The sequence below is a fragment of the Scyliorhinus canicula genome, chromosome 9 (assembly GCF_902713615.1).
Source record: "Scyliorhinus canicula chromosome 9, sScyCan1.1, whole genome shotgun sequence".
In the NCBI taxonomy this organism is placed as follows: domain Eukaryota; kingdom Metazoa; phylum Chordata; class Chondrichthyes; order Carcharhiniformes; family Scyliorhinidae; genus Scyliorhinus; species Scyliorhinus canicula.
The window spans coordinates 165,304,483-165,319,058 of record NC_052154.1 but is presented as its reverse complement, the minus strand read 5'-3'; the positions used below and the strand labels follow the sequence as shown (position 1 = coordinate 165,319,058).

General features: G+C 45.8%; 1 protein-coding gene across 3 annotated transcripts in view; it reads right to left on the bottom strand.

Annotated features, from left to right (window-relative positions):
• Positions 1–14,576, bottom strand: part of tub (TUB bipartite transcription factor) — a 479,022-nt gene that overhangs the window by 251,280 nt on the left and 213,166 nt on the right. Inside the window, exon 1 of one of the 3 annotated variants that reach the window (XM_038808110.1) lies at positions 8,744–8,942. The exons of the other annotated variants lie outside the window; for them this stretch is intronic. Within the exon in view, the coding sequence (XP_038664038.1) occupies positions 8,744–8,763 (20 nt within the window). The 5' untranslated portion in view covers positions 8,764–8,942. Of the gene's footprint in view, positions 1–8,743; positions 8,943–14,576 lie in introns of those variants that run through there. 3 annotated transcript variants of the gene reach the window in all.

Genomic DNA, 14,576 nt, shown 5'->3' with positions numbered 1-14,576 from the left:
GGAGGTGTTGACCTTGGGTAGGGTGCTCTTTCCAAGAGCTGGTGCAGACTTGATGGGCTGAATGGCCTCCTTCTGCACTGTAAATTCCATGATAACTCAGTTGCTCTGCCAATAACTTTTCAGAGGACATTCTTTTTTTAAGCACTTACCTCACTCGCCTGTGAGTCATAGCTGGGTGTGTGAGAGGAATCAAATCCTATTAGTGGTGGACCTTTATTATTTTACCAGCATTATCCCCAGAGCCCTGCAGTTTTCCCGTCTTGGGGTGTCTCTTTTCAAAGCCACGACTGAATCCGTCTCTACTTAATCTCAGGCAGTACATTCCAAATCTGAACCACATGCGTCAAAAAAAACGCTCCCTCATGTCGCCATTGGCCACCTCAAATTGGTGCTCTGTGGTTTTTGGCCCTCTGACCAATGGGATCTACGCTGTCCAGACCCTCGTGATTTTGAAAACCAATTTCCTCTCAAACTTCGCCCAATAGAACAACCCAGCTCCACCAATCTATCCCCCAAAATGAAATCTTGGTTCTTGGAACCATTGTCCGAAATCATTTCTGCTCCCTCTTCACAGCTTCCTAAAGTGTGGTGCCCACAATTGGACACATACTCTAGCCAAGGCTGAACCAGTGCTTTATAAAGATCATCATAATTTCTTTGCTTTTGTGCTCTATGCCCCTATTTATAAAGCCCAGGATTCCATATGCCTTTCGAACCAGCTCTTCAACCTGCCCTGCCATCCTTAATAATTTGTGCACATGTTCTGCCCAGACCTCTGTTTCCGAGTCCCCTTTAGAATTATGCCCTTTATTTTACATTGCCTCTCCTCGTTCTTCCTACCAAACTGCATCACTTCATTGAATATATAATACATGGTGGCTCTGTGGTTAGCACTGCTGCCTCACAGCTACAGGGTCCCAGGTTCAATTCCGGCCTCGTGTGACTGTCCGTGTGGAGTTTGCACTTCCTCCGCATGTCTACGTGGGTTTCCACTGGGTGCCCCGGTTTCCTCCCGCAGTCCAAAGATATGCAGATTAGGTGGATTGGCCATGCTAAATTGCCCCTTAGTGTCCAATGGGTATAAGTGGGGTTACTGGGTTACAGGGATATGGTGGAGGTATGGGTGCTCTTTTCAAGAGCAGATGCAGACCTGATGGGCCGAATGGCCTCCTTCTGCACTGTAAATTGTGATTTGTGCCCTAGTGCCTTCCCATAGGGGGTGGGGGGGGGGGGGGGGGGGGGGAGTAGCGTACCAGGAGGTCACTGCATTCGACTTTAATCTCACTAATCAGATTAAAATGAATGCAAATGAGCTTTGATCAGGTTTCTTGCCCTTTCTGGGTGGGATCCTGATCACGCCAGCTGAAGTGGGCCAGGAGCATCGGAAACTGTTTGGTGCCTGGCGCAAATCCTATTTCAGGCCTCCCCTGGAATTCTCCCGACTTAGCGAGATTTGCACCAGGCACAACGTGGCCAGAGAATTGCCCCATTTATCCTTTTCATCATCCGGGGGCTTGCTGTACGTTTCGCCTCCCAGGAATGTACCCAATCTACCTCCTCTTTCAACGCAACTCATTGTTACTTGACAATTTTACCTGCCAATATTTTACTCCAATTTGCCCGGGGAGAAGGTGGGGTGGGGGGGATAATAATGGGGGTGTTCTCAACCCCCTGTATTTGCACAGAAATTGGCCCCATCCAATAGAGCATTTTACTCTAGATTTTTCCTGGTTGTTTTCCATTGCTAATTAAAACCTATGATCACGGTTCCCTAAATGTTTTCCTCCTGATGCTTAATCCACCTAATTTCCCAGAACCAGGTCCAGCAGTGCTCCCTTCACTGTTGGGCTAGAAAAGAACTAGTCAAGAAATTGGGTTAAATGGCAATAAAGCAAAAGTTTATCTTGTGCTCAATACAGGTATATTCACAAAAGAGAAATAATCCATTCAGCCGAGGTTCTCATTGATTTCATTTCACTCTTCTCACTGATGGTTTACTTTGCTCTACATAACCTCAGATGCCTGGAAACATCAGCGAGGCCGGGACCGTATTTTTTGTATGTTTTATAGCTCATAGTGTAAATGTTGTCGGAGTTAAAGCCACTATGGGGACACATTTTTCACGAAAGTTATCGAAGATACTCCCTTAATAGCATTTTCTGTGCCTGAGGCAGCTGAGCACTTTTATTCCCCAGTAAGATCCTGATGTTTACTCATGCAGGTAAAAACATTTGGATGTCACACATCAATGGATTTTGGAAGCCAGCCAAAGTTCATTGTTAGGATTATCGGGTATAAAGTAGAGCCAGAGATTTGGACTACAATGGACTTGGAATTGAAAGTTTAGAAATCAATGTCTCTATTTTATTACATTCTTTGAGCAGGGCTGTCAACTCTCCAGGGTTATCCAAGAGTCCATGGATGTTAAAGATATCACTCCAGGTCAAGAAAAAGCACGCAGGAGTAAAAAATAAGTTTATTTTTATTTTAATGCTGTTTGAACGTGTTTGTCTACTAATTAGAAAAATTATCAGGGAGGGCCAAAAGGCTGTTAGACTGACTTGTCAAGAATCATCCATGCGGATGATGAAAATGCTGTTCCTTCTCTGATTGAATGGGAAGGCGCATACCAAGAGAATGAATATTTTGGATGATGCTGCCCGAGATTGTGGTGGCGGGGAGTGGCGGGGAGTTTGGAGTCAGGAGGTTATGTGATGACACCTTCAGGAATAATCAGAATGGACGATCCTACTCCTGGGTAAGAATACGGCCGTCATTAGTCTTCTAATTACCATTCCGTTCTGCAGAACAGGATCTCAATTGTGGCATTTGTGGGATTGGAGTCCTGCCAGCTTCAAAAGAAATAAATGTTCGACCAACAACCTCAGAGGAGAGAACTAGCAACAATTAATGAATACCTGTGGCCAAGCAGCTCCTGGGTCACAACCCCCAAATTCAAAAGTGTTCTGATCAGTTTGCCACCACTGAAACAGTAAGCAATCGGAAACGGTGGAAGGGAAATGATGGGCATCAAACTTAACTCCCTTAACAACAAATCACTACCCAACCAACACACACCCTCAGCAGCCATCGCCTAAGCAGCACGGGGCAGCACGGTAGCATAGTGGTGAGCACAGTTGCTTCACAGCTCCAGAGTCCCAGGTTCGCTCCCCGGTTTGGGTCACTGTCTGTGCGGAGTTCGCACTTTCTCCCCGTGTGTGCGTCGGTTTCTTCCGGGTGCTCCGGTTTCCTCCCTCAGTCCAAAGATGTGCAGGTTAGGTGGATTAGCCATTCTAAATTGCCCTTAGTGTCCAAAAAGGTTAGGTGGGGTTACTGGGTTACGGTTGGAGGCATGGGTGCTCTTTCCAAGGGCCGGTGCAGACTCGATGGGCTGAATGGCCTCCTTCTGCACTGTAAATTCTATGAATTCTATAATTCTATGTACCCCTGATTCTGTTTCTCGTTTCCACTCCTGAAATGGTGTCAGGAGACTTCTTGTGCGCACTTGTGAGCTTTAATAATGAGTGCTCGCAGTTCATTTTGCTGTACTGAGTTGCGGGGAGGGCAAGTCAGTGCTTTTTGTGGTTTCTGTGTGCCCACTCCCAGCTGCAAAGTGATTGTCAAAGGCCGTCACTTCACTGAATATGGGTTGAATTTTCATCGAGATGGGCAGACTCCGTGGAGGGGTGGACATGTTGGCCGGGATCTGTTTCTGGGATTCCTCAGCCCACTCCCAGGGTTTTCGATTTTCAACAATGCAGTTTCAGGTTCTGAACTGGTTCAGGTTATGGGCCCACCGCTACAATCCTGACTTTGGCCGCCTCCATGTGGAGATAGGCATGTCCTGGTCCTCTGCAATTTCCATGATGGCAATCCTTTAACGGTCTTGTGGTTTACCACATCTCAAAGGTGTTGTGAAACATAGTTTGGATGAGAGAACGTTCCAAAAGATAAAGGATCTTATCCATGTCCTCTCATACTTCCCCACTCATCCTCCATGGCCCTTCACACCCCCAAGCCAAGCTGCGGCACTTCCGTACCTATTCACCCGCTGTATATAACCTATACATCCTACAGTAGCAATAGGATGCATTTAGAAAAAGCTGTCATTCATTCAGAACTTTCCATTTTCTTACAAAGAAATAGCCTTTCACCATTGGGCCAAAGGTGCCAATCATCCAGACCCTTTGAAGTATCAGTCACAGGAACTGCAAGCACTTGAAACCTCTTTACCTTGTGTACAATTGACAGAAGTGATTAGAGAGCCAAAACTGTCAGTCAAGCAATATTTTCCCTCAGGGCTCAGGTGTTTCAATAATCCAATGGATGTCTGGGCTCTCAGCTAAGAATGTATAGTGAGGTTTGGAAGAGAGCTCAGGCATCCGTTACCCCCATGAAACAGCTGAGTCCCAGGAAAATCATTGCTTGATTGACAGCTCTTGCACTCTGATTTCTTCAATTACACAATGTTTATTTACACTGTCAGGAAACAGAGGCAGTTTTATGTCATCTATATTTTTATTTTTAGGCATTAGAAATAAGGTACAACTTTAAGTCAGTTTAATTTTGTGTTTGTGTAAATGAAAGGGCAAAAAGTTAGATTAATGTTACAAGTATCTGCATGGCTATGGGTTTGGGTTTCATTTCAAACTGTGTCTGCATTGTGATTAAGGGCTAATGGCATGAAAGTAAACAGATTAAAGAAAGACTCGGCTGTTGCTAAGCAACCAGGGGCCACTTTGGGTTAGAACAAACTTTTGACTTTAGTTTTAAGATGGACCCAGGTGCATTTGGAACCAAGTACCAGAGAGGAAACAGCTCTGATAGAAACTGCCAGCAGAGAGAGAAGGGAGTTCAATGGTGACAGGTCCCTTAAAGCTGAAAAACATGTAGTTCTAGAAACCAGGGAATGAAAAGAGAAGTCCGAGGAAGACTTAAGTCAAAAGGACAAAGGAACTGGAAACTGATCAAGGTACTCTTCATTGCAACGAAAGAAAGGGCTGAGACAGGCTCCAAGTTAAAGACAGTTGAAAGGTGCAGACTTTGTGAAGTTGGCTGTGGGAAGCCAGATATCTGAAGTAATACTCAGGTGGATGATACCTTAATACAGCCTGTGAAGCAGTTGCCATGGCTGTGTACCTGAGAGGCTGTGTGGAAGTTTGAATGCACCCGGAGGAAACCCACGCAGGCACAGGGAGAATGTGCAAACTCCACACAAACAGTACCCAAGGTCAGAATTAAACCTGGCTCCCTGGTGCTGTGAGGCAGCAGTGCCATCCACTGTGCAACCGTGGTGAAAGAGAAGAATACATTCACATCGTACAGTGCCTTTCACATAAAATTGCAATTCCAAACAGAATCCAGAAGAAAAATAGAAAAAAAAAAATACCCTTGGTGCAAACATATGGTTGAAACAATTTAGTACCCACATGTTCTTGTTGGGAAAATAACTCAAAATGCATTAAATATATAGGTTTTGGGTTTTTTTTTGTTCCTTATACTACAATCTTGATCTGATCCAAATTAACAGCAGGCTATCTGCAGTGTGTGTTAACATGCATTATGTCATGTTAATGAAGTCTGGTCAATAAGTAACTAGTAGAACTCTATACCAGCTTTATCCAAGCTCTGAAAATAGAGGCTGCTTTTCCATTTAAATGAGTGGCTTTGAAGTTACTTTACAATGCAACGGCTTTTCTTTGCAGAGAGATAATGGCACATTCATCCTAATTATACAATAACTGAATACTAGTGCAGTAAAATTACAAAACAGCTGACCCTACCTTTGTGGAATGCATTGATTTTTTAAATTATTTTTCCCATTCAACTACAGCAGCAACACCAGAGCAGAGCATTTACATTGGAAATGGCTTTGATTCATGTTAATCGTGTAATTAGAGCAATATGGCATTCAAAGGTGTCCAACCTGATTCTGTGACTGGATAGTTTTCATTTCTGTGATGGTATAAAATGGGTGATGTCAGGTCAGCTGCCCACTAAACAGCTAATTTCAACGGAAACAAAAATTGGGCAGTCTGATCCACAATCCTGCATTTCACCAGCACCAAGTAATATAATATCCGACAACCCCATTCCCACGAGTGAATAGACAACTATGTTTTATGGAAAACAGATATTCTTCAGCGCACAAGGGCAGAATGTATTCTAGTCGAGTCCACAACTACAACAAGTTGTAATCATGTTGTAAATATCCCACACGGGACCCACGGGGCATCAATGCTTGTCTTCCCCTTGCTCCTTGCGGAGTACGGGAAGCACGATAGCACAGTGGCTAGCATTGTGGCTTCACAGCACCAGTGTCCCAGTTTCGATTCCCCGCTGGATCACTGTCTGTGCGGAGTCTGCACAGCCTCCACATGTCTGCATGGTTTTCCTCCGGGTACTCCAGTTTCCTCCCACCGTCCAAAGACATGCAGGTTAGGTGGATTGGCCAGGCTAAATTGCCCTTCGTGTCCAAAAAGATTAGGAGGGGTTATTGAGTTATGGGGATAGGGTGGAAGTGAGGGCTTAAGTGCAGACTCGATGGGCCAAATGGTGTCCTTCTGCACTGTATGTTCTATGTTCTATGTCCGCCCGCTAGGGGTGGGGTACCACAATTACCCAGAGTATATAAGGTCGGCCAGTAAGGCATCGACCAGGAAGGAACCCGGTAGGGGTCCACCAGGAAGTATTGTTTGTAAATAAAACTTTGCTCTTATTTTTACTCGGAGTGGACTCCTCGTGTCCTTATTAAACATATCACACTTTTAACATAGTAAAACACCATCTGCGTGCTCTAGAAGATTCCATTTCAGTCTGCTGGAACCATTCCAATGAGGTAACTAGAAATATTCCAACCCAGTGCCCTAGCACCATTCCAATCCAGTGCCCTAGCACCATTCCAATCCAGTGCCCTAGCACCATTCCAATCCAGTGCCCTAGCACCATTCCAATCCAGAGCCCTAGTACCATTCCAACCCAGTGCCCTAGCACCATTCCAACCCACTGCCCTAGCACCATTCCAACCCAGTGCCCTAGAACCACTCCAACCCAGTGCCCTAGAACCATTCCAACCCAGTGCCCTAGCACCATTCCAATCCAGTGCCCTAGTACCATTCCAATCCAGTGCCCTACCACCATTCCAACCCAGTGCCCTAGCACCATTCCAATCCAGTGCCCTAGCACCATTCCAATCCAGTGCCCTAGCACCATTCCAACCCAGTGCCCTAGCACCATTCCAACCCAGTGCCCCAGCACCATTCCAACCCAGTGCCCTAGTACCATTCCAATCCAGTGCCCGAGCACCATTCCAACCCAGTGCCCCAGCACCATTCCAACCCAGTGCCCTAGCACCATTCCAACCCAGTGCCCTAGCACCATTCCAACCCAGTGCCCCAGCACCATTCCAACCCAGTGCCCGAGCACCATTCCAATCCAGTGCATTAAAGCCATTCCAATCCAGTGCATTAAAGCCATTCCAATCCATTCCAAAGCCATTCCAATCGAGTGCCCTAGCACCATTCCAACCCAGTGCATTAAAGCATTCCCGTACCAGCCTCCCCGAACAGGCGCCGGAATGTGGCGACTAGGGGCTTTTCACAGTAACTTCATTGAAGCCTACTCGTGACAATAAGCGATTTTCATTTTTCATTTCAAAGCCATTCCAACCCAGTGCCCTAGAACCATTCCAACCCAGTGCCCGAGCACCATTCCAACCCAGTGCCCTAGTACCGTTCCAACCCAGTGCCCTAGCACCATTCCAACCCAGTGCCCTATCACCATTCCAACCCAGTGCCCTAGCACCATTCCAACCCAGTGCCCTAGCACCATTCCAACCCAATGCCCTAGCACCATTCCAACCCAGTTCCCTAGAACCATTCCAACCCAGTGCCCTAGAACCATTCCAACCCAGTGCCCTAGAACCATTCCAACCCAGTGCCCTAGCACCATTCCAACCCAGTGCCCTAGCACCATTCCAACCCAGTGCCCTAGAACCATTCCAACCCAGTGCCCTAGCACCATTCCAACCCAGTGCCCTAGAACCATTCCAATCCTGTGCCCTAGAACCATTCCAACCCAGTGCCCTAGCACCATTCCAACCCAGTGCCCTAGAACCATTCCAACCCAGTGCCCTAGCACCATTCCAACCCAGTGCCCTAGAACCATTCCAATCCTGTGTCCTAGAACCATTCCAACTCAGTGCCCTAGTACCATTCCAACCTAGTGCCCTAGCACCACTCCAACCTAGTGCCCTAGAACCATTCCAACCCAGTACCCTAGAACCATTCCAACCCAGTGCCCTAGCACTGGTCCATCCAGTGCATTAAAACCACTCCAACCCAGTGCCCTAGAACCATTCCAACCCAGTACCCTAGAACCATTCCAACCCAGTGCCCTAGCACTGGTCCATCCAGTGCAGTAAAACCATTCCAATCCAGTGCACCAAAACCATTCTAATCCCCCAAAGGCTGACCATGATCCATTTAAAGCTTCTGTTTATCCTAAAGGTTTCTCTTTCAACTAATCTTTACAAATTCACCTCCTGCAGTGTCATTACAGTCCACAACCAAAATTACTGTGATAGAGACAAAGTTACTATCCTGGCTACGGCACCCAGCGGTTACAAAACACGTCAGTCTGACTTTATTTCCCTGTCTGTGTGCTACACAAAATGCAAACAGCACTCAGCCAGTGGAAGGAACAAAAGAACATTAAAGTATAAAAGAGCTGAAACAACTCTTACCGATATTGACTTTCCCTCATTTCAGGTTTGAAGGTGGGCACAATCCCCAGCTGCTTCAATAACAATGACCCTCTCGGCTGGGTTTCTGCTTCCTGCTGCTTGCTGAGGCGCACTGAAATGAAGGGTAATCCTGATATATTCAGGCTGAATAGTTTCTAACCATTGCTATTAGGCTCAAGGCTGAGTGCAAAACTGTGACAGTCGACACTGCCAAGAGTAGGTCGGGGGTGGGAAGGTCTAGTTTTCCAGAAATGCACTGAAAGGTTTCAGTATTCTATAAATTCATTTGATTTTTAACAATATTGAAACATTCTGTGCAGATAAATGACCAAATAAAAGGCAGCCTGGAGATGAAGTCTGCTGAATGACGGAGTGGAGAGTATTGGTGAATGGGTGCTTTTCAGAATGGAGGAAAGTATACAAGAGGGTCCCCAAGGGGTCAGTCCAACAACCACTTCTCTCGATTTGTGACGTTGGCGGGTTCACAGGGCACAATTTCAAAATCTGGGGATGGCAGAAAACTTGGAAGTATTGTGCATTGTGAAGAGGATAATGATGGGCGGCAAGAGGGCATGATGAAATGTGCGGGTGTACAGCGGATAAGTTCAATGTAGAGAAGTGCAAAGAGGTACATTTTGGTTGTAAGACTGGGAAGCAGCAAAATAAGGGAACAGAGAAGCCTGGAGGTATATGTACATTGTTCACTTTCGCAAAAGGTGTTGAGAATCAGATGCAAGGAGATTGGCACAAAAACAACTGCATCATGAGGAAAAGTGGTTAAGGTCTGTAAGAATCGGGTGGCACGGTGGCCCAGTAGTTAGCACTGCTGCCTCACGGCGCTGAGGACCCGGGTTTGACCCCAAGCCCCGGGTCACTCTCCATGTGGAGTTTGCACATTCTCCCGAGTCTGCGTGGGTCTCACCCCCACAACCCCAAAAAGATGTGCAGGGTGGGTGGTTTGGCTAGGCTAATTGCCCCTTAATTGGAAAAAAAAAAGAATTGAGTACTCTAAATTTATATATTTTTTAAAATCTGGAATATATTGTCAAAGAGTGTGGTGGAAGCAGGTTCAATAATAGATTTCAAAAGAATAAGCATCCGAGCAGAAAAAGGCTATGGGGAAAGGACAGAGGGTTGGGGCTAGCTGCGTTGCTGTTGCAGAGAGCTAGCACAGACTGGATGGGATGAATGGCTGTAACCATTCTATGATTCAATTAAAATATTAAAAATAAGATTTAATTCTCAGAATTGAGGCATATCCCCAGTTAGGATGTGCTCCCATTTCTGTTCCTACTTGTTTTCAACGATACAAATAACATTTCAGAAATAATTGTGAATCAGGGGAAAGGAAGGAAGAAACATAGAACAATTACAATCACCAGGGAAAGGGTACTAGGCAAATTACTGGAACTAAAAGCTGACAAGTCCTCCAGTCCTGATAGACTTCATCCCAGGGTCTTAAAAGAAGTGACGGCATTGGTTTTAATTTTTCAAAATTCCCTAGTAGCTGGAAAAGTCCCATCAGATTAGAAAATAGTGACTATTTCTCCTCTATTCAAGGAAAGAGAGAGACATAAAGCAGGGAATGACAGGCCTGTTAGATTAACTTTTGTCATAGGGAAATTGCTGGAATCTATTATTAGGGAGGTTATAGTGTGGTATTGAGAATTTTTCAGTGCAATCAAGGAGAATCAGCATAGTTTTGAGAAAAATAAATCACGCTGGACTATTGAAGTTCTTCAAAGAAGTAACAAGCAACACGGACAGAGGGGAACCTTTGAATGTGCTGTGCTTAGATTACCAAAAAGCACCTGACAAGGCGTAACACAGGTTTCTATACAAAATAAGAGCTCTTGATGTGGGATCAGTGCTGGAGCTTCAAATATTAACAATTTATATCAATGACTTGAATGAAGGGATTAAATGTATGGGTGATAAATTTGCAGATGTAACAAAGGATAGTGGGAAAGTAAACAGTGAAGAGGGCATAAGGAGCCTGCAGGGGGACATAGGTAGGTGAGGTGAGTGGATGAAAGTTGGCTGGTGGAGTATAATGTGGGAAAATGTGAACTTGTCCACTTTGGCAGGAAGAATAGAAAAACAGTACAGTATTTAAATGGAGAGAGAGGTTGCAGAACCCTGTGGTGCAGAGGTATCTGGCTGTCCTGATACATGAATGAATCACATAAAGTTAGTGTACAGGTACAGCAAGTGATGAGGAAGGCAAATGGAATGTTGTCATTTAACGCAAGGGAATTGAATATAGAAGCAGGATGTTTTGCCACAGTTGTACAGGACATTGATGAGACCACACCTAGAGTACTATGTACAGCTTTGCTCTTACTTAAGAAAGGATATGCGTCTGAAGTAGTTCAAAGAAGGTTCACTTGACTGATACCTGGGATGGGGGGTTATTTTACAAGGAAAAGTTGGACAGGCTGGGAGTGTAACCATTGGATGTTAGAAGATTGAGAGGTGGTCTTATGGAAACATACAAGGTCCTGCGGGGACCTGACAAGGTGGATGCTGAAAGGATCCGTCTCCTTGGAGGAGACACTACAATTAGGGGACACAGTTTTAAAATAAGTGGAGGCGAGATTCTCCGTCCCACCAGCCCCCTTTTTCCGGCAGGACATGACCCCGCTGGCAACGGGATTCTCTGTATCCGCAGCCGGCCAATGGGGTTTCCCATTGTGGCCACCCCCACGCCGTCGGGAAACCCGTGGGCATGGATACGCTGCCGGCGAAGCCGAGGATCCCACAGCGGATCTCTCACTTACAACTGAGATGAGGAGAATCTTTTTCTCCAAGGGTGGTCAGATTTCGGAACTCTCTTCCCAAAGATTGGTGGAGGCAGGGTTATTGATAATTTGTCGGGAAATAGATTCTTTACTGAAAAGGGAGTCAATGATCACTGAGGGGTAGACAGGCATGTAGAGTGGAGGCAACAATCAGATCAGTCATGATCTTATACAATTGCAGTGCAGGCTCAGTGGGGGGGGGGGGGTGGAGAGGGGGGGGGGGGTGGAATGGGAATGGGCGGATGGGGGGATGGGGGTTGGGCGGACCGGCCTACTCCTCCTCCTGATTTGTATGTGTGTTCCTAATTCGTATGTCTGATTTACATTGCTCTTTACAGAATTAACACCCACTTAAGAATCCTTATCACAAAAGCACCTGACTCATTGAGGTCCAGTCCAGAACCAATTCTAAAGACTGAGCCAGAAACTACTAGTTTCATCAAATCAAACCTGCTCTTTCATCTACCTGGTCATCGCCCTCTGAAAACATTTTTCAGAAAACAGCCCAAATGAACAAAGGCATCCTTGTGTAAATAAAAACGGAAAAACACAGTGGTTGCCAGTGTTGAAGTAAAAACAGAAAATTCTTCCAAACATTCAGAATAAATCAGTCATCATCCACGGACACAGCAGGTTAATATTTCAACTCGTAATCTTTTGTGCGCTATAGCCTCAATCATTTATTTTAAAGCTTCAGATATATTTTGTTAAGAGCTTAACGTGCTCATCCTAAATTCCTGTTATTTCTACACCTGTGTATGCCTCTCACAAGAATGCAGTAATGGAATTTTAAACCTTTATTTCGTGTTTAAAAAAGGAAATACACCCAAATATGTTGAGTTTAATTTCTATGCTGAAAATTAAAGTTAGGGTTACACTTTACGGATTAACATGCCCATTGTAGAACCTCAGTCAATTGGAGGTCTCTCAGACAACGGGGTGCAAAGGTCACAGGCTGATTTGTAGTGCCCCTGGTTTTCCGATCATTAAAGTTAACAGCCAGAAAATGAGGAGCACTGTTGTCCACGCCCAATTCTTTGATCTGCTCTCCCATTAAATGGGGCTCTGTGCCATAAATTCTGAAAGTGGCACTGTTATATAGATTGAACAATCATTTTGGCTTTTTCGGATTTAGCGCTGACCACGTTAGAGCACAAGGAGGAGGCAGGTAAAAGCAAATCAAATTCTTTAATGATATTAGGCAGGTCCCTGCTACCTTTAACATATATTTCTTATTCATGTCTTCAGAAAAAGCGCAATTGATTTATTTGAGTTTCCTATCCTGAATCACCATGTTCACAATTCTGCCCCTTATTTTAGTTCAGGAAGTATCTAATACTGTGCCGAAATGTCTCCAAAACGAGTTAATGAAAAATCCATACTGGTGACGTTTGCGCAACACAAAGCCTACATTTTCCTTGTAGTGACAGACCATACTTCCCAAATCCAGAGAGCTTAGACGCACATCAGCATGATCCTTTAGTAATTTCTGGAAGCCAGTGGTGGTAGAACAGATCTATTTAACTACATACAATATTCTGTTCAAGGCAGTAACTCGCTCCCACTCCAGTCATTGCTGTGAGAACTAACAACACCAGGCCCTGCTTTAGGCCGGCTTTTATGTAAGTCTGTACTGAGCTTCAATTGAGTGGCCTATCTGGGAAGCTCATACTCCAAGAGTACGAGGGCGGTGTATGCGCTGGAGAAGGAATCCATTACGCTTCTATTGAAGAAAGGTTAGGACCCGGTAGAGTTCGGGTTGTTTGGCCGATATCTGAACTAAATGTGGATGCCAAGATTCTGGCTAAGATGCTGGTGCTCAGATTGAAGGAGCATCTTCCGCAGGTGGTTGGTGAGGACCAGATGTGGTTTACAAAGGATAGGCGGTTGTCTTTGAATGTGCAGCATCTGGTGAGCATGGTGCTTTCCCCATTGGGAGGGGGGAGGGGGGGGAGCCGGAGGTTATTGAGGCGCTAGATGCAGAGAAGGCTTTCGATAGGATGGAGTGGAGTTACTTGTTTGTGGTGTTGGAACAGTTTGGGATAGGACCCAAGTTTGTGTCGTGGGTTACGTTGCCCTATAGGGATCCCAAGGCAAGTGTCCGTTTGAATGATTTGCATTTCGGATACTTCCAGTTGCATAGGGGAACAAGGCAGGGGTGTCCTATGTCCTCCCTCCTGTTTGCACAGGGCATTGAGGCGGGGATACTGAGGGAGGGAGTGGAGCATAGTGTTTCTCTTTGCACCGATGACCTTCTTTTGTATACCTGGGACCCGGTCCCCACAGTGGTGGTTATAATGGGGCTGCTGACTTGATTTGGGGCTTCCTTGGGGTACAGACTGAACTTGGGGAAGAGCGAGTGTTTCTCCGCCGGTGAAAGGATGTGGATTTGGGGGAAGTGGGGGGTTGCCTTTTTTGTGTGGCGACCTCCCACTTTAGGTATCTGGGGGTGCAGGTGGCTCGAGATTGGGCCCGACTTCATAAGTTGAACTTCAGGAGCCTGGTGGTTAGAGTCAAGGCGGATTTACTGAGGTGGTATAGCCGCCCCCTATCATTGGCCAGCCAGGTTCAATCAGTGAAGATGAATATTATATCACGGTTTCTATTTTTATTCCAATACATGCCAATGTGTTTACAGAAGACATTCATTCTGGGAGTGGAGCGGCTGATCACGTTTATCTGGGCGGGCAAGGTGACCAAAACTTTGAAAATGGTGCTTCAGAGGGAACAACAGTTGAGGGGTGTGATGCTACCAAATTTGATTTATTTGGGGCAGCACGGTAGCATGGTGGTTAGCATAAATGCTTCACAGCTCCAGGGTTCCAGGTTCAATTACCGGCTGGGTCACTGTCTGTGCGGAGTCTGCACGTCCTCCCCGTGTGTGCGTGGGTTTCCTCCGGGTGCTCCGGTTTCCTCCCACAGTCCAAAGATGTGCGGGTTAGGTGAATTGGCCAGGCTAAATTGCCCGTAGTGTCCTAAAAAGTAAGGTGAAGGGGGGGGTTGTTGGGTTATGGGTATAGGGTGGATACGTG